The 25,879-nt window shown below is 42.2% G+C and overlaps 1 protein-coding gene across 1 annotated transcript in view; it reads left to right on the top strand.

Moving 5' to 3' along the window:
* apoba (apolipoprotein Ba) overlaps positions 1–25,879 on the top strand; it is a 63,105-nt gene that overhangs the window by 21,136 nt on the left and 16,090 nt on the right. The window contains exons 13-22 of the mRNA XM_047345694.1: positions 3,305–3,512; positions 3,593–3,769; positions 3,859–4,062; positions 5,053–5,217; positions 5,297–5,502; positions 5,602–5,784; positions 5,879–6,009; positions 9,295–9,505; positions 9,593–9,765; positions 9,854–10,029. Coding sequence (XP_047201650.1) covers positions 3,305–3,512; positions 3,593–3,769; positions 3,859–4,062; positions 5,053–5,217; positions 5,297–5,502; positions 5,602–5,784; positions 5,879–6,009; positions 9,295–9,505; positions 9,593–9,765; positions 9,854–10,029 — 1,834 coding nt within the window. The remainder of the gene's footprint in view (positions 1–3,304; positions 3,513–3,592; positions 3,770–3,858; positions 4,063–5,052; positions 5,218–5,296; positions 5,503–5,601; positions 5,785–5,878; positions 6,010–9,294; positions 9,506–9,592; positions 9,766–9,853; positions 10,030–25,879) is intronic.

Genomic DNA, 25,879 nt, shown 5'->3' with positions numbered 1-25,879 from the left:
ACACACACACACACCCACACACACACACACACACACACACCCACACACACACCCACACACACACACACACACACACACACACCCACACACACACACACACACACACACACACCCACACACACACACACACACACACACACACCCACACACACACACACACACACACACCCACACACACACACACACACACCCACACACACACACACCCACACACACCCACACACACACACACACACACACACACACACACACACACACACACACACACACACCCGTGTTTTACTATCTTTATGAGGACTTTTCGGTTACTTCCATTAATTTTCCTTGATTTTTAGTGCCTATCCCTAACCCTAACCAGTTAATACCTGACCCTAACCCTAACCCTAACACTAACAATAACTCAATTCATACCCTAGTCCTAAACCTAACCCATGTCCCAAGAAAGGAATTTGAAAAAGTGAGGACCAGGAAAATGTCCTCACTTTGTCAAAATGTCCTCACTTTGCGATAAAAATACGAAAAATGGTTCTCACTCAGCAACAAGTACAAGAACACACACACACATATGCACCCATGCACCAACACACAATCACTTATAGGCCTAAATCACCTAGACTAGGTTTTCTGTTTTTTACACGTTTTTCTTTTTAAACTCAGAATTTTTCCATGGAGTTGGTTTGCTTTTGAATCTCGTTAAGGGAAATTACGAGTACCTCTAAACTCAAAACTCCTATTTATTTTTATTTTTAAATACTTATTTGGTTCTGACTTACCTGTGTGTTCGTTCACACTGTCTGTCGAAACGCGTTGATCCACCCTCCCGGTGCCCCTCGGCTGATTCGGTGGCTACCAACACAGAATTCACAGTGCAGGATTTTTGTTCTCCAGACGTTTTGGAGGCTGCACAGACTGGAACCCCACAAGCACCGCTGGGCCCCGGGGCGGCAGATTTCTATCGCTCAGGCTCGAAGGACCAAAGAAATGTTAGAGTTAAAAAGCTGATAATTACAGACAAGTGTAAAATAAGACACAAGGTGAAACAAGTAAGTTTGACTTGCAAGGGTGAGACAGTCCTCTGCAGAACAGCGACTTCCTTCTCACAAAGAATAAATCCTTGCACCAGCCTTTTATTTACAACTCACATTCTTACAAGTAAAAAGCGGGAATCGGTTCAGCCAATTCTTACAGAGATTTCAACTTAGAAGAGTGATCATTCCCATATATGGTATAAGCATATCATGTCCAGGAAGTGATCCACTCCAGACCACATTCCTTAACTTTCCACAAACACTTTTTCACACTAAAAAACAATCATAGGAATCATCTTAACTAGAGTAGAACTTAAAACATAAACCTTGTTTAAACTAAGCAATGATAATTTTTATACATTTTTCCAACATACGTTCATCATAAATTTGATCAGTGTGTGATCTTCAGCGGGTCCAGTAGATCAGTCTGTCCCCAGATTAAGCTCCAGAGGTAGTAGAGTAGGATGCCTGTTTGATTGCATATTTTTATTGAATTGCAAAATCTGTAACATAAAAGTGGACAGATGTGAAGTATTTTGTGTTGCAGTGTGAAAAAGTATCTGATTGGACTGTGGTACCAACAAATTCTAATCTTATGTTTTCTAAGAGACTTTCTGCATTTAAAAGACCTTTTCTTAGCACACTGCACTGCCAAAGAACTGTTCGGTTGATCCCAGAAAATGATCTGTTTTCCCAAAATGGCTCATTTGTTGAAATTGACGCCACTTCACATCCATTGTTGGCCCAGGTGCCTCCTGGCCTGTGGGCAAAAAGTAAATATAATGTGGGACTCATAAAAGGTTGTGAACCTGATGTTGTGACTCCAAAGACAAACTACAGACCGTGTGTGAAACAATATCCACTCAAACCAGAAGCCATTGCAGGAATCAAACCTGTTTTTGAAAGAAGGAATTATTGTTCCTTGTGAAAGTTCTCCTGTAAGAACTCCTCTTTTTCCTGTCAAAAAGATCAGGAGTAAAGGAGAACCTGTTGAATGGAGGTTTGTGCAAGATTTACAAGCTGTAAATGCTTCAGTAGAAGCCAGAGCTCCTACAGTTCCAAACCCGCACACTATTTTGTCACCAGTTCCTCCAGATGCAAAGTTTTTTTCTGTTCTTGATCTTTCAAATGAGTTTTTTAGTGTACCTGTTGATGAGCAGAGCCAATTTTGGTTTGCTTTTGAGTTTGAAGGAAAACCTCACACTTTCACTCGTCTGTGTCAAGGTTATTGTGAAACTCCTACTATATATAATGCTGCATTGAAAGCTAGTCTTGAGTCACTGGAGTTGACCTCAGGCTCTGCTTTATTGCAGTTTGTTGATGATCTTCTGCTTTGTTGTCCTACTAAGGAGCAATGTGAGAAGGACACTGTCACACTGTTGAAACATTTGCATTCAGAGGGGCAAAAGGCAACCCAAAGAGCACCCAATGGGGCTTCCTGTATGGAAGCCCCATTGGGTGCTCTCATGCATGGTACATGGACAAAGTAAAAGTTCTCCTTTAAGCTACAACAGTTTTCAAGGTGACTCTCACGAGACCTGTCGTCCTAGACATAATCTTAACAGTGTGGCATACATATTATCTCACACAGCTGCAAGCAGAAGGCTGAGAAACCATTACTCTAAGACTAAATAAGAGAAGAATGGATCAACACTGAGGGGTTCTAATACTTTTGTCAGTTCCTGTAGAGAATCAAGGAGCAAATCAAGCAAGGCACTAAAATTTCCATAACAATGCTCAGTATGAGGGATTGCTGCAAAGTCAACACCAGTGACTGTCCACTGTCTCTACATGCTCATCCAGGAGGAGTGAATGCTGCAAGTCACTGACTGGATGCAATCTGCTGGGTGTCCTTAGATAGAAAAACGTTTTATCCAATTTGAATAAATAACTGAATCTTACTGCACTGTTCAATGGTTAGGATTAACTGAATGTTTGTATTTGACTTGAAATCTGTTTGAGTCGATTGAACTGACTTTGTGGAGCGCCTTGAGACGACATGTGTTATGAATTATAAATTATAGATGATGATTGACTGAATTAAATTTGTAGTATATAAATTTTAGCCAGATTAAAAATGAATCTAATCCTTGAGTACAATAACCAGTTCTGATGCTGTTTCTTTAAATCCACAGTTAAATTCCAGTTATGTTTGTAAATAAATCTTTATATGTGCCTTTAAATGTGTGCTGGAGGTGGTTGGATGGGAAGAACTCATCCTTCAGGTTGTTATTAGATTGTCAGACATGAACTTGATTTAAACCTCTTGTATACAGACTCAAGAAGCTCATTGAGGTGGCCTTGCAGGACAAACTGTTGCCCAAAAAACACGTGTTTAATCGTTTGTCTAAAAACTACAAGCTCAGCTCCCCGCTGGGCTCAGTCCAGAGCAACATCATCTTCGATGACAGGAACACACTGCCGAAGGAGCTGAAGCTGGAGGCATCTATGAAGGCCTTTGACCACAGTTATGACATGTTTGAGGTTTGATTTCAGCAGATCATTTCTTTATGATGTAAAACCACTACAAGAGGTAAAACATTCACCAAGAACTCTTCTTCTAGCTTGGGGTTGAAGGAGCAGGATTTGAGCCAACAATCAAAGCCTTTTTTGGGGAGAAGGGCTTCCTCCATGAAACTTTTTCCCAACTCATGATATTTGCAGGGGACAGCGCTCCGATGCTCCGAGAAGTTCTGGACAGGATTTCACCAGGATTTCACCAAGGCAGAAAGAGGAGACAGGTGGCGGAACCTTTAGGAATCATTTTATCATTAATGTTTCTGTGTGAGGGATGGTTTCAGTGAAATGAATGCTGCTAACATCTGTCTAGGTTCCAGAAGATCACTTGAAGGCAATTAAAGAGAGCTTTCAGAAGCTCCTTAATGATGTTCGATTCTCTGCGGCTCCTGAAGCTACCACCTTTCTTCGGCTTCTGGGAGATGAAATCGGATACATGAAGACGACTGAAATGAAAAAAATTTCCGAGACTCTGTTGATGTACTTCCATATTTTTATCAGAGGACTACCTGCACAGGTCAGACACCTTGACTTTATTTGAAGCCTTCATTAAACTAACCTAAATACTCTCACACTGGACAGTTGCATGCTGTTATGTCTTGTTAAAGCAGAGTAGCCAAAACTAATGTCATTCCTGAGATGTGGAACGCTGTCTTTATTCTCTCATGGTTAATGGGTGTGGCTCCTACAGATTGTTATGAGTTTTATGAGTTCTCGATCTACATCCAGTTTCAATAGTTTGGACAGGAAACAGCTGGATTGATTGATTGGGTCTTTAGCCGGATTTAGAAGTTACCTTCCAGATAGAACTGTGTTTTTGGACATAGATAGAGGTCCAGGTTTCATAACATTTTTAAGTCCCCCAAAGCCCATTTATAGGGCCCATATTATTTCCCGCTTTATAAATAATGTTTGGAAGAATATGTCTGAAGCTAAAGTGCACCCTTATGCAGATGATGTCATACTTTAATCACATGGCTGTACTCTGTTGCAGGCATCACTGTATGACCTTAAATTAGTTTGTAATGTGAAGAGAAATAAATTCATGTTGTTTTCCAGAAAACCACCCAAATCTCAGCTAATGATGCTGACTCTACCTTAAGGGCAGAACTTATCAAGAAAGTATCGTCACAGAAATACTTCAGTAATTGTCAGGGTGATAGTTTTTTGTTTTAGGGACTGCCTTACTTTATCAGTCATGATTTACAGTGCCATTAATAAGTATTTACCCCCTTTCAGATCTCTTCTCTTTAAGTTTTTTATCCCACTGTTTCACATAGAGCCATACATAACATCATCCTTTGTTTTTACTCAGGTTACCATTCTCTGATTAAAGTTAATTTATTGACCTGAAACATTTAAGTGGACAAAAAACATAAATAGAGAAATCCTGGAACGGGGTAAATGCTTTTCTCAGCTGCTTCATCTGATCTTCGCTGTTCAGGTTTGGTGTATCATTGCTCTTTCAGTACAGAATACATTATTTACTTGTTTTTGTCACCATAAGGCCTTCTTTAAGCTGACTTCCAGCACTGAAAACGAGATGTTTTTCCACTACATCTTCATGGAGACTTCCTTCTCTTTACCCACTGGTTCTGGTTTTCCTCTCAAATTCTCTTTGTCTGGAGTGTTTGCACCTGGTGCCAGAGGAGGCCTGACACCCTCAGCAGTGGTAAGTCAGTTTCTCTTCATCATCAGAAGGATTTCCTCATACTACATGCTTTTACATGCTTGTTTCTTCCTTCCTGCAGACGGACGTCTCCTTCATGCCTTCAATAGGGTTGGAGTTTATCACCCAAATGGGCGTGCACCTTCCAGACTACATGGATGCAGGAACTGAGATGCACACTAACTTGTACCATGAGAGCTCATTTAATGCCAAAGTAACTGTAAAGAAAAACCACATTAAAGTGTCCATCCCTGCTCCAAAGTCCAACAGTCAGCTGCTCAGTGTCCGGTCAGCAGCAGCAGCAGCCGCTCTGATAAATCAAATGAGACTCCTCCTCTGGTTGCTCTCCTAGTGTTCATTCTCTCTTCTCTTTGTGTCTTGATGAAGCAACAAGATGCTGTCCATCTCATCTGGACAAACTAAGCTGGTGCCATCTCTGGTGGAGGACCAGGTTGACTACACTGACTGCCGGCCTCTGTTTAAAGGACTCAACTTGTGCACAGTGGTCAGCTACTGCAATGCTTCCTCCATCGAACAGGCTCCTTATTTCCCTCTGACTGGAGAAACTATGTAAGAGAAACCTCTGCTCCCCAGGGATCAAATGTTTGCTTTTTACTCAATAAATCACCAGATAAAATAAAGGGAATATTTTCACGTGTTTAAGGTTTGCAGTTGAAATCCAGCCCACAGGGAAAGTTTCCGAGTACACGGCCACCGTCACAGATGAAACTATGAGGGAGGGTAAAAAAGGCCGACCCAAAGTGGAGTCTCTGAAGCTCACCCTGAGGACAGAAGGTACGGGTCCACCATGTGATGTTGGAGTATTTCTGTGAATGGATGAGGAAAGTGAAAGCTCAGAAACATGACAGTTGGACTGAAAAAGTTCAGCTTGGTTCATCACCCAATCAGAACACGCTCAACCCAGGTGTGACATCATCCTGGATCGGAGCTAGGACTTCTGAAACAAACAGAACCGTGGGCTGCGTTCTGCTGCTGTTACTGAGGTGGTTCTCCAACTTTTCAGTCATCAAGAAAAACAAAAGGGCAGATTAGTTACAAAGCAGAAGTTCCATATAGATGAAAAGATTATTAATTGGTATTTGGTATTAATTGGAACAATAACTACTGTTTGTCTTTTTCATTTTTATACAAATAAAAAAGCCATAAAGTAGGAATTACACTTTTATAAAACTAATTAGAAAGCTCCACCAGCATTTACAAAAAATTCAACTTTTTTGTCATTTAAGAACCAGAAACGTATTTAGAGAAAATAAACCCAACTCATTTCTAAAACCAAATATTCACATTTATTCAATAAGTAATATTAACACTGATACTTTCATATTTAGCTTTTTCATCATCCCATAGTGACTCTCACAAACACACAGCGACTGTTACCTGTACCACCTTACATGTGTCTGTTAGTGATCCGTCATCTGGACCTTGTTCTACCTCGTGGTCCATGGTCCAGTTCTGCGTCTGCTCTTCAGGCTTTTTGAAAGTTTTTTAATATTAAAATCCAGCGTTTGACATTCTTTCTGCACTTGGGTCAAACCTGCACATACTGACAGATCTGGCTGGAAAATAGTGAGATGACGTGTAGAAAAGGCTATTGTTCAGTGTTTTTTAATAAAATAAGGCCTTTCCACACGTAGACGGATATCTGGAAAAACAAAGAACTTTTTATGCATTTTGGCTTTTCATTCAAACAAAAACTCCATTTCACATCATTAAAAACAAATAATTCTGAAAACTCCGGGCCAAGTGGAGAATTATAAAAACTAGTTTTTGAGCCTCCGTGTGTCCATGATCAAACGGACTTTTACGGTTCGGCGCATCACTGTCTGCGACAAACATGCAGCGCTGACGTCAAATGTGCGACCATAGACTCGGCCGTATAGTGGAGTAAAATGAATGATGAACGATTCCCAGTCGACACTCTCTTGTGTTTTATCAGCTTTTTATTATAAAACTGTGTTCAAGTTCAACTTATTTTTCTGTCCACACAAACGAACCTCCTGGCGCCATGTTTTATACCTAACAGGAAGTCGTGATTGTTTTGAAGGATTCTGATTGGCAGACATAGGTTTAATTTTTGCAGTACATTGCCCCCTATGTGTCTGGAGTGTTTAACACAAGGCTCAGTGGCGTATTTCTGCGGATTGGTTTGGATGAAAACATTATTTTTTAAATCTTGTGTGTACAATATTACAGGTCCTTCTCAAAAAATTAGCATATTGTGATAAAGTTCATTATTTTTCATAATGTCATGATGAAAATTTAACATTCATATATTTTAGATTCATTGCACACTAACTGAAATATTTCAGGTCTTTTATTGTCTTAATACGGATGATTTTGGCATACAGCTCATGAAAACCCAAAATTCCTATCTCACAAAATTAGCATATCATTAAAAGGGTCTCTAAACGAGCTATGAACCTAATCATCTGAATCAACGAGTTAACTCTAAACACCTGCAAAAGATTCCTGAGGCCTTTAAAACTCCCAGCCTGGTTCATCACTCAAAACCCCAATCATGGGTAAGACTGCCGACCTGACTGCTGTCCAGAAGGCCACTATTGACACCCTCAAGCAAGAGGGTAAGACACAGAAAGAAATTTCAGAACGAATAGGCTGTTCCCAGAGTGCTGTATCAAGGCACCTCAGTGGGAAGTCTGTGGGAAGGAAAAAGTGTGGCAGAAAACGCTGCACAACGAGAAGAGGTGACCGGACCCTGAGGAAGATTGTGGAGAAGGGCCGATTCCAGACCTTGGGGGACCTGCGGAAGCAGTGGACTGAGTCTGGAGTAGAAACATCCAGAGCCACCGTACACAGGCGTGTGCAGGAAATGGGCTACAGGTGCCGCATTCCCCAGGTCAAGCCACTTTTGAACCAGAAACAGCGGCAGAAGCGCCTGACCTGGGCTACAGAGAAGCAGCACTGGACTGTTGCTCAGTGGTCCAAAGTACTTTTTTCAGATGAAAGCAAATTCTGCATGTCATTCGGAAATCAAGGTGCCAGAGTCTGGAGGAAGACTGGGGAGAAGGAAATGCCAAAATGCCAGAAGTCCAGTGTCAAGTACCCACAGTCAGTGATGGTCTGGGGTGCCGTGTCAGCTGCTGGTGTTGGTCCACTGTGTTTTATCAAGGGCAGGGTCAATGCAGCTAGCTATCAGGAGATTTTGGAGCACTTCATGCTTCCATCTGCTGAAAAGCTTTATGGAGATGAAGATTTCATTTTTCAGCACGACCTGGCACCTGCTCACAGTGCCAAAACCACTGGTAAATGGTTTACTGACCATGGTATCACTGTGCTCAATTGGCCTGCCAACTCTCCTGACCTGAACCCCATAGAGAATCTGTGGGATATTGTGAAGAGAACGTTGAGAGACTCAAGACCCAACACTCTGGATGAGCTAAAGGCCGCTATCGAAGCATCCTGGGCCTCCATAAGACCTCAGCAGTGCCACAGGCTGATTGCCTCCATGCCACGCCGCATTGAAGCAGTCATTTCTGCCAAAGGATTCCCGACCAAGTATTGAGTGCATAACTGTACATGATTATTTGAAGGTTGACGTTTTTTGTATTAAAAACACTTTTCTTTTATTGGTCGGATGAAATATGCTAATTTTGTGAGATAGGAATTTTGGGTTTTCATGAGCTGTATGCCAAAATCATCCGTATTAAGACAATAAAAGACCTGAAATATTTCAGTTAGTGTGCAATGAATCTAAAATATATGAATGTTAAATTTTCATCATAACATTATAAAAAATAATGAACTTAATCACAATATGCTAATTTTTTGAGAAGGACCTGTATTTTAAAAACAATGTAGGTGAGATATTCATTTTTTTAAATACCCTGCTATGTGTGGATAAGGCCTAAGATTGGAACTTTGAAGGTGTATTGTGACCTTATGACATTTGACCACTTAAAGATCGGTTCTCAGTGATCGGCGACAAAACTGTGATTGGTGCACCCCTAAAAGAAGAGGAAGTGTAAAAAATATACCAACTAATTAAAATTTCTTGTTTGGTAGCAATTTTCATTGAGTTTTATTTCTTTCTGCTTTTAGGCGAAGAGTCAGTGGAGGCCACTGCATCTGTCAAATATAACCACAATAAAAAAGCCATCTCCACTGACTTGGTCATTCCTGACTGCAATGTGGAAGCAGGCATCAACCTGGCTGTAACTGAGAGTGATCAAGATGGAAGAAAGATGAGAGGTTTCACTTTTGATGTGACCAACAAGAACATCCCACAGCTCACTCTGTCAGGACGTGCAAGGTCAATCACTGAAAACACAGAGAAACCAAATATTTAACAGATCGTGGTACCTTTGTGTGAGCATCCATATTCCTATTGTAAATGTAGACATGAAATGATGAAGGAGATCATGCTGCAGCTCCAGATGGACATTCCCTCTCTGAAAACGGATGCATCCCTCACTGCAATCCTAAAGAAGGATGATAATGTACTGATGGACTTTGAATCAGTAATCCACCTCCCTGAGACTTCATACCAGCAGAAAGCATCTCTAAAATATGGTACTTTTCACTGGTGTTTTAATTATTTTGGTTTAAAACCTTATATCATGTGCATATTTGATCAATTGTTTGCATTATGTTTGCTCAGATGATGATAAGTTCCACATAGAACTGAAAACAGACCTGAATGCAAAGATAAAGAAAATGATCACAAATGCAGAAGGGCATCACAGGAAGCTGCAGAAGCTCATCGATGATATCTTAGACCAGAAAGTGGCCAAGACGGACATGAAACTGCGCCATATAGTAACCAAAGGGATTGAGGTAAAAATGGCACAATCTTTCTTGATGTCACTAAATACTTCAGATAACTCCACTTAACCTCTAAATAACCTAAAGACTCGTTAAAGGAAAGGAGGGCCCTTTCGAGGCAGTGCTGTGCTGGGGTAGGCAAGTAAACTGAGGATCTTTCACTACCTTGGCAGGGGTCACCATGGCAGTTCCCTGGTGGCAGAGCACCAGTAGATGATGAGATTCACCTTGCTGAAGGCTCTGGGCGCTTTAAGACTTTTGGGGTTGATTTGCTCTTTTTATTAAACAGGGAGAACTGGGACAATGCGTTGTGGAGGTGGTGGTTCCTGTAAATGTAGGAGATCACCAGGGTGCTGGAAATGAGGCTCTATCAGAAGGAGCAGCATAGATTTCAAGGGGCTTGTGAAACAATTTCGTATAGACCATGAAAATATGAAACGCCAAGAATCGATTCTTAGTTGAGTTGTAGCAAGTTCCTGAATTTGCAAATGTAAAATGGCCTGAACTTGTATAACACTTAATCAAGTCCCCAGAGACCCCAAAGCGCTTCACATTACTACCAGTCCTCCACCCATTCATCCACCCATTCACACACTAACGGTGGTGAGCTACATGTAGCCACGGCTGCCCTGGAGCAGACTGACAGGAGTGACACAAGCGCCACCGGACCCTCTGACCACCATCAGGAGCCAAGGAGGATGAAGTGTCTTGCCCAAGGACACAACGACTGAGACAGACAGCAGGGGTTCAAACCAGCCACCCACCGGTTACAGGACGAACTCTTACCGCCTGAGCCACCGTCATAACTCAGTTCTTGAAATTCTTGAGCCAACTGGAATTCATGGCAAACGTTTTGAGCTGGTGCAGAATTTGCAAATCCAAAACATTTCATTTGATTCTTAGCAAATTCCAAGTTCATTCTTTGGTATCGAAACCGATTGTGTCCAAAAATCATCACTTAAAACATTTGAATTTCTGAATATCTAAGGTCATCATTCAAATAACCTGCTGGTCTCTTATCAATGTTTCTTATATCTTAATGGAAAATCCCAGGAATTGTCAGGAATAGTAACAAACAAAAATGTAATTGTACCTGATTCCTACATGGATTCGACCTAATCGGACTGATTGTTGACCGATTCCTAAGGTTCCAGCAATATTCTTACTAGATTCTTGTAAATTGTACCAAATCCTTGACAATATTTGTGTGAATCAAGCTGAATCTCATGATTTATCTTTAGCTTTTGGACCTGTGTCCTAACTGAATCTTAGGACAGCTCAAATTGAACCCAAATATTTGCAAAATTCCAAGAATCCTAACAAATGATTGACAATTCATTTATTCGTGGTCTGTGTGGAATAGGGGCTTGAGGGTGGTCATGAGAGTTTGACTTACCAGCTTCCAGGTGTTCTTTTGGGTCAAGAGACAACTTTTCACCGTGGGGGTGCTGCAGGAGTATGGAGCGCCTGGGTTGTTTTACTGGCTATCTAATCTCTGTACCACTAAAGCTAGAGCTGTGTCGGGACTCCCAGCATAAAGTCACACGTCACAAGGTCTGTTTGTGGATCTCAAGGTGGAAAGTAGTGGGAGTTCTGGATGAATCAGAGGAGTGCAGACGTGTGTTCGTGAGCTCTCTGCCTTTATCCTGATTTAATATCTTAGAACTTTGGACTGCATGTAAGAGGCGCAGCCATTAACAACATTGTTGTATGGTCAGCTACAATTTTCAACATACGAAGCAAAAGGTAACTACAACTCAAACATCATGCCACCTGCTGTAACCACAAGAAACATGGTGGATGGAGAAAAGGAGACTTCCCTCACCACGTTGCTCCAGGCTATCCCAGAAACTAAAGATGATCTCACAGACAGGAAAACATACAAACAACATTAACGAATATTAAGTCCTCCCTTTCTCTATTATCCGAACAGGGGGGGGAGATGGAGACGCGAGTGAGTCAAACGAGGATGATATTAAAGATGCACATGGTGAAATTGAAAAGAACAGAGAAACCTTGTTAGGTATTAATTAGTCAACTCAGAGGCAAGAACGATACAGAGTCAGATTTACTTGCAGCAAGGGTAGCTCACACTCTGCAGAGCAGACTACAAAATGTTGGCACCCCTCTCTCTTTGTTCAACAAACATTCAGGGTGTGTGTGTGTGTGTGTGTGTGCGTGGGGTCAGAAAGGTTAGGGTTCATGTGTCTTGATTATAAACAGAGAGGGAGTGAGGACTGGTACCAGTCCTTAGATGTTGCTGATAAAAGCATAACTCACTCCTCTCCCCATCTCCCTTTCTGTGGCATGAAAGGAGGGAAAAGCACTTAGAGCAGACATGAGTGATAAACAATACAAAAGTTTTAAAATCCCTAACAGTCCCCCCTGTTTTATCACAAATAAGTCATGATTAAATACATGTAAAAGAAAACACTCTGTGTGAGCACAAACCCACAGATGGTAAACAGATTATATTGTGGGAAACACTCACACGGTCCCTCCGCCCAGGCGACCACCAATCATGACAGAGTAAAACAATATAATAAAACACAGAAAACAAAATGTAATAAAAGTAAAAGAATTAAAACAAGCCGTGTTCATATTTTCATTGTACTTTTTCTCATTTCACTTAAACAGCAACTTCTTTAGATTTTCTGCTATTAGGTCATTTTATGAAGTACAATTATGAATACACTCAGGCATTGAAGATATATTCATTTACAACATGTCATCATAGTCATCTGTTTTTGGGTCCAGTGTTGTGTCGACTTGAATCAATGCTGCATATGCGACTCTGACTGATTGAGTTACTATCCTTTTTACCATGCATTTGCAACATGGGATAATACATATTGACAAGGTTGTCAGGATGATCAGGAATGCTAAAATCTTAACCCAATTCATCTATCCCCCTTGGAGCATCCAGTCTAACCAAGAGGAGCTGGGAGTCGGGTGGTCGTGTGTCATGACATTTTGCAGGTTACGCAGGTTATTCAGCGCTCCTGTTATATTTGAGAAATGTATATTATCTGGGATATATGTGCAACAGGTGTTGTTTAACAAAACGCAAACGCCCCCCGTTGATGCTGTTAGAATATCCAATGCCATGCGGTTCTGAATTATCATGGCTCACATAGTGCTCATTTCTGTGTTTTGGCCCTCTTCTACTATTATGGAGTTATTCAAAAACAGCCCTAATCGGTAGCTTAAAGTTTCCACACGCAGCATTAGTTTCCTCACACCTCGCCAAGGAAGGAAAGATAGTGTCACTTTCTCATCTTTTGGCCAAAACTTAAATTTATCTGGGACATTAGTTCCCCAGATAGGGTCGTGTGGTTTCATTTCTATATCTCTCCTTAACCTTTTGGGGAAGGTGGGTATCATCGTTACCTTACTGAGTATTATAGTGTGATCAGATGTGAAAACTGGAGCACACACCCCATACCAATTTGGGGGTAATATGAAATAAGCATTATTCCCGCATAACCAAGCTACCCCCTCGACCCAGTATGTTCCATTTTGATTATTACCTTTTGGAGACCCATGTGCCTCCACATTGCGTGGTGTTACCCATATACAGGTCCTTCTCAAAATATTAGCATATTGTGATAAAGTTCATTATTTTCCATAATTTCATGATGAAAATTTAACATTCATATATTTTAGATTCATTGCACACTAACTGAAATATTTCAGGTCTTTTATTGTCTTAATACGGATGATTTTGGCATACAACTCATGAAAACCCAAAATTCCTATCTCACAAAATTAGCATATCATTAAAAGGGTCTCTAAACGAGCTATGAACCTAATCATCTGAATCAACGAGTTAACTCTAAACACCTGCAAAAGATTCCTGAGGCCTTTAAAACTCCCAGCCTGGTTCATCACTCAAAATCCCAATCATGGGTAAGACTGCAGACCTGACTGCTGTCCAGAAGGCCACTATTGACACCCTCAAGCAGGAGGGTAAGACACAGAAAGAAATTTCTGAACGAATAGGCTGTTCCCAGAGTGCTGTATCAAGGCACCTCAGTGGGAAGTCTGTGGGAAGGAAAAAGTGTGGCAGAAAACGCTGCACAACGAGAAGAGGTGACCGGACCCTGAGGAAGATTGTGGAGAAGGGCCGATTCCAGACCTTGGGGGACCAGCGGAAGCAGTGGACTGAATCTGGAGTAGAAACATCCAGAGCCACCGTGCACAGGCGTGTGCAGGAAATGGTCTACAGGTGCCGCATTCCCCAGGTCAAGCCACTTTTGAACCAGAAACAGCGGCAGAAGCGCCTGACCTGGGCTACAGAGAAGCAGCACTGGACTGTTGCTCAGTGGTCCAAAGTACTTTTTCGGATGAAAGCAAATTCTGCATGTCATTCGGAAATCAAGGTGCCAGAGTCTGGAGGAAGACTGGGGAGAAGGAAATGCCAAAATGCCAGAAGTCCAGTGTCAAGTACCCACAGTCAGTGATGGTCTGGGGTGCAGTGTCAGCTGCTGGTGTTGGTCCACTGTGTTTTATCAAGGGCAGGGTCAATGCAGCTAGCTATCAGGAGATTTTGGAGCACTTCATGCTTCCATCTGCTGAAAAGCTTTATGGAGATGAAGATTTCATTTTTCAGCACGACCTGGCACCTGCTCACAGTGCCAAAACCACTGGTAAATGGTTTACTGACCATGGTATCACTGTGCTCAATTGGCCTGCCAACTCTCCTGACCTGAACCCCATAGAGAATCTGTGGGATATTGTGAAGAGAACGTTGAGAGACTCAAGACCCAACACTCTGGATGAGCTAAAGGCCGCTATCGAAGCATCCTGGGCCTCCATAAGACCTCAGCAGTGCCACAGGCTGATTGCCTCCATGCCACGCCGCATTGAAGCAGTCATTTCTGCAAAAGGATTCCCGACCAAGTATTGAGTGCATAACTGTACATGATTATTTGAAGGTTGACGTTTTTTGTATTAAAAACACTTATTTTATTGGTCGGATGAAATATGCTAATTTTGTGAGATAGGAATTTTGGGTTTTCATGAGCTGTATGCCAAAATCATCCGTATTAAGACAATAAAAGACCTGAAATATTTCAGTTAGTGTGCAATGAATCTAAAATATATGAATGTTAAATTTTCATCATGACATTATGGAAAATAATGAACTTTATCACAATATGCTAATTTTTTGAGAAGGACCTGTAGATAGAAGAATCATTTTTCTTTTCTCTACTCAAACAATCGTGGTGGAATGTGTTTCCGTTGGCATGTGCTTCGAATGGTGTGGCCCTTCCCTTATTACTGATGTGCAGAGGCTGCCATTTCTTGGGGTCACATGTACAGTTACGTGGGTCACATACATATGCAAGAGAATTGTTGTAATATGTGTATGTTTTGTTGTCCTTACCAACCATTTGGATGCCTTCTCCTTTCGACAGGTTCTGACCAGGACCAATAAAATATGTACGCTTCGTATACCCCCAGAGTCCTATTGAAAAGGCACATGCTGCTTCTGTGAAATTCATTTGTCTCACATACACTGTAGGGCCCTGGGAATGAATTGGCATGATAGAACATACAGGGTTGGACAATGAAACTGAAACACCTGGTTTTAGACCTCAATAATTTATTAGTATGGTGTAGGGCCTCCTTTTGTGGCCAACACAGCATCAATTCGTCTTGAGAATGACATATACAAGTCCTGCACAGTGGTCAGAGGGATTTTAAGCCATTCTTCTTGCAGGATAGTGGCCAGGTCACTACGTGATACTGGTGGAGGAAAACGTTTCCTGACCCGCTCCTCCAAAACACCCCAAAGTGGCTCAATAATATTTAGATCTGGTGACTGTGCAGGCCATGGGAGATGTTCAACTTCACTTTCATGTTCATCAAACCAATCTTTCAGCAGTCTTGCTGTGTGTATTGGTGCATTGTCATCCTGATACACGGCACCGCCTTCAGGATACAATGTTTGAACCATTGGATGCACATGGTCCTCAAGAATGGTTCGGTAGTCCTTGGCAGTGACGCGCCCATCTAGCACAAGTATTGGGCCAGGGGAATGCTATGATATGGCAGCCCAAACCATCACTGATCCACTCCCATGCAACAGTCTGGGTGGTACGCTTCCTTGGGGCTTCTCCACACCATAACTCTCCCGGATGTGGGGAAAACAGTAAAGGTGGACTCATCAGAGAACAATACATGTTTCACATTGTCCACAGCCCAAGATTTGCGCTCCTTGCACCATTGAAATAGACGTTTGGCATTGGCATGAGTGACCAAAGGTTTGGCTATAGCAGCCCGGCCATGTATATTGACCCTGTGGAGCTCCCGACGGACAGTTCTGGTGGAAACAGGAGAGTTGAGGTGCACATTTAATTCTGCCGTGATTTGGGCAGCCGTGGTTTTATGTTTTTTGGAAACAATCCGGGTTAGCACCCGAACATCCCTTTCAGACAGCGTCCACAGTTAATCCTGTTGGATTTGGTTCGTCCTTCTTGGTGGTATGCTGACATTACCCTGGATACCGTGGCTCTTGATCACAAAGACTTGCTGTCTTGGTCACAGATGCGCCAGCAAGACGTGCACCAACAATTTCTCCTCTTTTGAACTCTGGTATGTCACCCATAATGTTGTGTGCATTTCAATATTTTGAACAAAACTGTGCTCTTACCCTGCTAATTGAACCTTCACACTCTGCTCTTACTGGTGCAATGTGCAATCAATGAAGACTGGCTACCAGGCTGGTCCAATTTAGCCATGAAACCTCCCACACTAAAATGACAGGTGTTTCAGTTTCATTGTCCAACCCCTGTACATAACAGTCTGTTTTGTTTTGTGCTTTAGCTGTTTCATACACGTAACGATACCAATAATTTTGTAGAAAAAGATGTCCTCCTCCTTTCTTTAGGGGTCTGAGATGAGAGCCGTCCGGTGTCCATCTCTTCTCGTATGATGTTGCATCCTGTGGATCCTACCGTAAACAGAGAAAGAGCCCTGCTACCAGAATTAGGCTCAGGCTTATCAGTCCTGTCCACATGTTTCAAAAAGCCATGCTAAGTTGGGCACAGGTCAGTTGTTTTCTTCACCGGTTTGGCTCCTGTAACGGTGATATTAGCTTACAGTGGCTCTTGTGGATCCAGGATGGTCTCTCTTCAATTTTCAGAGCTGTCGGTGTGGTCAGGAGAACACGGTATGGCCCTTTCCAGCAGGGGGTGCTCCAGTCCTTTCTGTGAAGTGTCTTAATCAGGACCAGGTCTCCAGGCCTCAGGTTGTTCTGTGGAATTGGAGCAGAGTTTACTGGCAGACTACTGGACAACTGCGATTCTTTTGTTTGTAACATCTTATTCATCCATTCAGCTAATGATGTTTCCTGCTGTGCTTTTCCTATGTCATCCATTTCTGATGGCAATGGAAAAGGTCTGCCATGTACTATTTCAAATGGAGTAAGACCAGTTTGATGTGGAGTTATTCTCATCCATAATTTAACCAGAGATAGACATTCAGGCCATGGCCTCCCTGTTTCTTCCATTGTTTTCCTTAATCTATTTTTTATTGTTCCATTTGTTCGTTCAACCAGCCCAGCAGATTGTGGGTGGTAAGAACAATGGTTTTTTAACTGAAACCCTAATGCTTTAGAGCACAGTTCTATTACATTATTTACAAAATGAGTCCCATTATCTGATCTTATGATTTGTGGGATACCATATTTGGGGAAGAAATGTGTCACTAAACTCTTCGCCACTGTGAGCGCATCACAGTGCTTTGCAGGGTACATCTCAACCCACTTTGAAAATGCATCTATGACCACTAAACAATATTTCTTTCCCACTGACCATGATAACTCTATGAAATCCATGCGTATCGTGTGAAAGGGATGAATTGCTGCTGGGAACTGGCCTCTTTTGGGTCTCATGTTTCCTTGTGGATTATGTTTGCAGCAAATAATACATGATCTACAAAAGTTTTTTGCAAAGTCAGAAAAACTTATGGTATAGAAATGTAGATTTACTAAGTGTATCATTCCCCCGCTCGACACAGGAAACCCCATGTGTCGCATGGGCCGCCGTCTTGTATAAATTCTTTGGTAATATTGGCTTATTTCCCAAATGATAAATGTCATCTTTCTTTATGGCCCCTCTATTCAGCCAAGATTTAACTTCTGCAGCTGGTGCAGATTGTTGTGAATCTTTCAGCACATCTGTATCTATAAATAAGAGATCTGACATTTTCAAAGTGAGGGGAAGCCTCGAAGCTATTTTAGCAGAAATATCAGCAAAGGTGTTCCCCTTCGTTTCCATGGTTTCATTAGATTGATGCGCTTTACATTTACAAAGTGCTATCTTTGCAGGTAGCTGGATAGCTAACAGCAGTTGTTTTAACAGATTAAAATGTGTCAATTCTGTTCCAGATGATGTTTTAAACCCTCTATTTTCCCATATTTTAGCAAAATGGTGAACAGAACTGAATACACATTGGCTGTCTGTGTAGATGGTTAGGATTTTTCCTTCATATAGTTCACACGCTCTGATAACAGCATACAGCTCTGCAGTCTGTGCTGAGCATGTATGGGGCAGGGCCTGTGATTCTATAATCTTAGTTTCAGTGGTTACTGCATAACCAACTCTGTTTTTTCCATATTCATCTTTTGATGCTGATCCATCTACAAAGATTATTTGTGCGTTTTTCAGAGGTGTCTTGCATAGGTTTTGTGTCTTCCTCAACCTTTGTTTTGCAAGAATGTGGTTTCCCATCTTTTGCTGTTGGAATTAGCGTGCTAGGATCCAGTGGACCACATCTATGAAGAGTTATATTTGGTTGTGAGAGTAACAATGAGGTCAACGTAATATGCCTTGCGTCAAGAAAGGAAGTGAAGTTTGTAGCAATACAAGTGACACTGAATGAGGAACTTTCATTGTGAGCGGGTGGCACAGCACAATTTCAGCTGTCTGCTTCACAGCTTCTGCTGCTGCGATGCAGCTCTGCAAACAATTTGGAAATCCAGATGCCACATAGTCCAGTTTTTTAGAATAAAATGCTAAAGGTCTGTTTTTGGAGCCAAATGGTTGGGTTAATACAGCTTTCATATAACCCTTACATGCATCTAGAGGACTGGCTATAATCCGGCAGAGCTAAGGTGACTGTTGTTTGAAGCAGATTTTTTAGCTCTGTGAATGCTACTTCTCCCTCCTTAGTCCATGTGATTTTGTCTTTTATTGTCATGTCTTTGCCGTAGATCATAGATTGCAAGGGTTGTACAATGGCTGCATAGTCTGGTAGCCATTCTCTGCAAAAATTACACAGTCCCAGAAAGGACATCTTTTGTTGTTTAGTTCGTGGTTTTGGGGCTTCCTGTATAGCTGTTTTTCTACTACTTAGGAGTGAACGACCATGTTGTGATAACATATGTCCCAAATAAATCACTTTCTCCTTGCAAAACTGCAGTTTATCCCTAGAGGCTTTGTGCCCCGTCTGGTAGAGATGTTTCAGAACTGTTATGGTAGCTTCCTCACAGTGTTGTTGAGTGTCTGAAGTTATAAGAATATCATCTACATATAACAGGACTTGACTATGTTCAGGCACCTCACAGGTGCTCATAGAGTATCTTAAGGCTTGTGTATATACATGTGGACTTTCACTGAAGCCTTGTAGTAGTCTGGTGTAAGTGTATTTTTTCCCTTTAAACTGAAAACCAAATAAATGCTGTGACTTTTCATGCAGTGGTACTGTAAAGAAAGCATTGCTAAGATCTACCACTGAGAAATATTTTGTATCTGGAGTTAATGAATGCAGTAATGTATGTGGATTTGGGACGTCTGAAATCGCATGTCACACTATTTTATTTATCGGTCTAAGATCCTGAACCATCCTCCACTTTCCTGTGCTGACTTTCTGCACTGGAAAGATAGGTGTGTTGCATGTAGCATCAGGTGCTTCCCTTAATATTCCTGACTTCAACATATCCTGTATTACTGGCTTAATACCCTCTTCAGCTTCTGGCTTCAAGGGATACTGGCGAACTACTGGCCGTTCTTCAGATATTAATTTAACCTTATATGGTGGAAACCCCTTTATTAGTCCTACATCAGTCGATGATTGGGACCACAGTTCAGGTGGGACAGCAGCTAAGGCAGGGTGCCTGTTGCTCTCTTTGCTTTCAGCTAGGCCCTGTATCTGTCACTTTGCCTCATCCAAATGTGTCTTTGGATGAACTTTGACTATCCACCCTAAAGTGAGTTTCCAGATTCCTGTGTTAGGATCTACTTTCCAGTCAGAGCTTGTTAATGCCTCATATCTCCCTCTTTCAGCACGCTGTATAAAGTTTTCTAATTCTTTCCACTGACCCCCCACAGGTTTAGTTAATGACAGATGAGGTGTACTGCCTTTAAACTGTTGAAGCTGTCTTCCTGACAGTATGATTGAGGTGGAGGATTTCCCTGTTTTGGGGTCAACATACAGATGCTGTATGGTAACAGTCTGATTATTTTCTCTGTGAAAAACAGTATCATATTGATAATCTGGCCCTGCAGTATTTTTATATCTCATGGTTACATGGAGCTCAGTATCTGGCATGTACTGTGCCTCCTGGGAGGTTTGTTTTTCTCTGGTTCTCCTCAGCAGTTCTCGAGCTGTTAGTGTGGGGCCTAGATCGAAGGACCAGTAATAATGTGGCTGTGAGAGTCCATTTAGGACTAGGGCATCTTCTTCCACTACAGCTTTCATACCTGTTTCTGTTGATACTATATTTATATGCAACTTTTGCATAAGATCTCTTCCCAACAGGTTTACTGGGCATTTTTGACTTATCAGAACAGGAGCCTGACAAGTAAGTTTTGTCTCAGGTTCTGTTATTTTTACTGGTGCACTTAGGTAATGTACCTCTGATGTACCAGCTGCTGATCTAACATGCACTGCACTGTTAGAATATTTTACTCCAGGTGGAGGTTTAGTTAGCACAGTTCTACATGCCCCTGTATCACACAAACAGCTATATACTTTGCCATTTATTATTATGTTTTTATATGGCAAATCTTGCGTCCTACTTAGTGCTATAAGTTCTAATGCGGCTTGTATGTCAACTTCCTCCATTTCACTACTGTTTTTCTCTGCTAGTGGGGGAGGAGGTGGAGGCTGTGGCTGTAATTGTCAATTCTGGGTAGAGTTGGGGTTATACACCCGCTTTTCATTACATTCTCTTGCAAAATGTCCTGGCTCATTGCAGATCCAGCAGTTTTCATCTCTTGCGCCAGGGTTTTGTAAAATTGTCCTACATTCTCTAGCATAATGCCCTATTTTTCCACACCTCAGACACACATTGTTCTGTGTGTAATTGTGTTGTGGCCCTCCTCCTCCTCCTCCTCCTCTGTGACCTCTAAATCCCCTCCGTCCTCTTTGCCCGCTTGCCCCTGAGCGATGCAAAGCCATTAAACTGTCTTGCATTCCAAACGTATCTGTCTTCATATTTTGCTGTATTTTATGGGCATGCTGCGCATACTCTAAGGCTTGGGTAACAGTTCCTGTATTTTGATGAACCCAGTGTTTGTCTATATACTGTCTGAGTTCAATTTTAAGGCCTTGCAAAAAGGCAGTAGATTTTTGCTTGTAGACTGAGTAATAAATAAGAGAAAGATATCTTTAGTAAATATATGTGGGCCCAACGAACTACGATGATCCGCTGTTTTCTAATGATTTGAATTGGGGCCCAATGCATTGTCGGTGGAGATTTTAGTCTGATCTTAAATGCTCGATCGATCATCATCTAAAACAACTTAATTATCAAAGGTGGCAACAGTAGTAAACCAAGGTAGGAAAGACTAAGACATTATTGATGCGGGGCGACATCCAAACCAGAGGAATTTTCTTTCTTTTCACTAGAACATAACACACACATGTTCCTGGTACCATGAGATATGATGTCCAGCATGCACCTACAATCCTATCAAAATCAGCTGGATAATTGATACTCCACAGCCAACAACCCACAAGCAGAGTGTCAAAAGTTACATTGTAAAATACCCTGAATTTATTTCATATATGACCACCAATATTGAAACCTTTCTCGATGCCAACTCTTACTCGTAGTCAAATGACAATATCTGGGAATGTCATGATCTGCCTGTGTTCCTTAATTTCCTGTTCCTGTTCTCTTTCGCTGTTATTTCTTGAAATTATGTACATGTATATCTTGTTAGATTTCCTCCCTGTTTTATGTTCTTTAGTTGATGTTATTCTTCTTAGAGAAGGTTTATCGTTCATTCTTGTGTTTTGATAATTATTCTCTGGATTTCTCCATGTCCCTGCTCATCCTTGTTCATTAGCCTCCCTTCTTCAGTTGCCCTGCATTCTTTCAGCCACCAGCTGCTCCAGTTGTTATGATTCTGGTACGTCTGCTCTACCCTGTCTCCCTGGCTGCAATCAGCAGATTAGATGCACCTGGTGGCTGCTGCAGTGTAGTGCAATCTGTGGCATGCCATACACCCGTGTCTTCCCTGATATATACTGACTCTGACAAGCAGACGGTGCCAGATTTTTGAAAGCCATCGTGTGAGTAGATATCCAGCGTTCCTTCCTGTCTGATCATTGTTCTTGACCTTGCCTTGCTTTTTGGATTTATGCCTCTGCCTGCTCCCTGTCGGACTATTTGGATTTTGGTTGTCGACCTTGTTTCCTGCATCTGGTTTATGCCTCTGCCTTCCCTTTTCCTGACGTCTCTTGTTCCAATCGTTGACCCTGTTTCTGTCCTTGGATTATTCAGCCTGGAGTCACTTCTTACCTGTGCTGTGGAGATCACCACCTGCCACCCACTGAGGTTTCCCCTCTGGGTTTCAAGTTCCACTCAAGACAAAAGCAGGTTAGTGACTTTTCTGATCCCTGGAAAATCTGGAGACTACAAGTCACTAATCCCTCTTTCTGCCTCAGTGATTCCTGGAAGCTGTGAGGAGTGTTACCTGTGCAATGTTTTCCTGTGGCTGAATAAACCTTTTAAACTTTCAGTACTGTGTCTGGCTGAATCTTGGGTCTGCCTTTTTCTGATTCATAGCAGACAAATCTGGCCAAAAATGGACCCATCGCCAGCACAACAGTGGCGTACCCACGTTGATGAGACCCTTTCCTGGTTGGGTTCCGGCATGGAGGAAATAATTTCCACATTACGTTCTGGCAATCTTGTCTTCGAGCCTCCACCGTCACAAAGAAACCACGCCCAAGTAACACGGACAACAGCAGAGGTAAGGAAGCCACGCCTCTCTCCGCCTGAGATGTTCAGGGGAGACTCAGACCAGTGTTGAGCTTTTCTAACTCAGTGTGAAATTCATTTTGAGCTTCAGCCGTCATCCTTTCCCACTGAACGTTCCAAGGTGGCGTTTGTTATATCTCTGCTGGCAGGAAAGGCAAAACAGTGGGGAACTGCTGAATGGCATAACAGGTCTGCATCTTGTGATCTTTATGAAACTTTTTCCAAGGAACTCATTCGAGTTTTTGACCCGGTCATTCCAAGTCGTGAGGCCGCAAGAGGATTATTGTCCCTCAAACAGGGTGATCAGTCTGTCTCGACCTATATAATTGACTTTCATTTGTTGGCTGCAGAGAGCCGTTGGAATGAGGCAGCACAAATGGATGCATTCATGAAAGGATTAAACAAAGACATCAAGGATGAGCTAGCGACCCGTGACTATCCTTCTTCCCTGAAACAACTCGAGGATTTGGCTGCTCGCATTGATGTTCGGCTGGCAGAGAGAAGGAAGGAGAAGCACCATGAGAAAGGTCGCTCATCATTAACTCAGGTTTCTGTACACCGGTATGAGAGAAGGAGTCGGTCACCTCTCACTGAGGAAAATGATAATTGTGAGCCCATGCAATTGGGCAGAACCAAGATTACCCCTGAGGAGAAAGATCGTCGGAGAAGATTCAAGCTCTGTTTTTATTGTGGAGAGAAGGGACATTTAGCACTCAGGTGTCCATTAAAAGGACAGGCTCAGCAGAGGAAGGGATGTCTCTACTGACCCGAAGTCAACTATCTGCCTCCTCCTTCTTGTTTCCTGCCCATTTTCAAACCTCTTCTTTGTCTCTCCAGGGGGCCGTGTTTATTGATTCAGGAGCAGATACTGAATTCATGGACGAAACATTTGCAAATAAGAACGGCATAAAACTTATTCTGTCAGCTGACACAAGAAACGTGCTAGCTTTGGATGGTCACAGCATGAACAATTCACATCTCAGGATGGAGGAGATTACCTTAACAGTTGGAGGTAATCATCAAGAAAAAGTAACTTTCATGATCATTAATTCACCTGAACTTCCTGTAGTCCTAGGGGCCTCCTGGTTGCTGAAACACAACCCTCACATTGACTGGAAGAAAAAAGAAGTTCTGGGTTGGTCTGAGTCATGTTCCGCTGACTGTCTTTTGTCTGCTGCTACGGAGGTTAGTGTGGAGAATGAGGTTGAGAAGACGTATCCGGATTTATCCAAGGTACCGCAAGAATACCATGATTTATAGGAAGTATTTAATAAGATCAAGGCCACAGCTCTGCCACCCCATAGACCTTATGATTGTGCTATTGATTTGCTTCCTGGCACATCACCCCCTAAAGGCAGAATCTATTCTTTGTCTGGTCCAGAGCACAGGGCCATGAAGAGTTATGTTGATGAGGCATTAAAGGCAGGGCACATTCAACCCTCTTCCTCTCCTGCAGGTGCTGGTTTCTTTTTTGTTGGGAAGAAGGATGGTTTTTTGAGACCATGCATTGATTATAGAGGCCTTAATGAGATAACAGTTAAAAATAGATACCCCTTACCACTCATGAACACAGCTTTTGATCAGATCCAGGGAGCCAAGATATTTTCTAAGCTGGATCTAAGGAATGCATACCATCTGGTCCGAATCAGAGAAGGAGATGAGTGGAAAACGGCTTTCAACACGCCTACGGGCCATTATGAATACAAGGTCATGCCATTTGGACTTACTAATACTCCTGCAGTTTTTCAGTCATTGGTTAATGATGTTCTAAGAGACATGGTGGGTCAATTTGTATTTGTTTATCTTGATGACATACTGATTTATTCTCAAGATCTGGAAACCCACAGAAAACATGTCAGAGCTGTTCTCCTGCGCCTTCTCCAAAACCAGTTGTTCGTCAAGGCAGAAAAATGTGAGTTCCACATAACTACCACTTCCTTTTTGGGCTTCATCATTTCCCCAGATCAAGTGCTTGTCGATCCCTCCAAGGTTAAGGCTGTATTGGAATGGCCTGTTCCAACTGATCGCAAGCAGCTTCAAAGATTTCTGGGCTTCGCAAACTTTTATAGGAGGTTTATTAGAAATTACAGCCTGGTTGCTACTCCCCTAAATGCTCTTACCTCTTCCAAGGTTAAATTTGTGTGGAATAAGGATGCAGAGAAGGCCTTCAATAGGTTAAAGGAACTCTTCACGTCAGCTCCAGTGTTACGGTCTCCTGACTCAGAGAGACAGTTTATCGTGGAGGTGGATGCCTCAAGCACTGGGGTCGGAGCCGTATTAAGCCAAAGAGGTGAGGATGATGTTCACCCATGTGCCTTCTTTTCAAGGACTCTGTCACAGGCTGAGCGGAATTACGACGTGGGAGACAGAGAGTTATTGGCTGTCAAGTTGGCATTGACAGAGTGGAGATATTGGTTGGAGGGTACTAAGGAGCCGTTTATGGTGTGGACTGACCATAAGAACTTGGAGTACCTGAAATCAGCAAAACGGCTAAACCCCAGACAGGCTAGGTGGGCTCTGTTTTTCGATCATTTTAATTTCTCCCTGTCTTACAGGCCAGAGAGTAAAAATGGCAAACCTGACGCCCTATCCCGGATTCAATAGCCTGAAGAATCTCAGTCTGCGGTTGAAGAGGAGTTTATC

Source organism: Girardinichthys multiradiatus, chromosome 19 (genome assembly GCF_021462225.1).
Source record: "Girardinichthys multiradiatus isolate DD_20200921_A chromosome 19, DD_fGirMul_XY1, whole genome shotgun sequence".
NCBI lineage: Eukaryota > Metazoa > Chordata > Actinopteri > Cyprinodontiformes > Goodeidae > Girardinichthys > Girardinichthys multiradiatus.
This window is presented reverse-complemented; position numbering and strand designations above follow the sequence as displayed.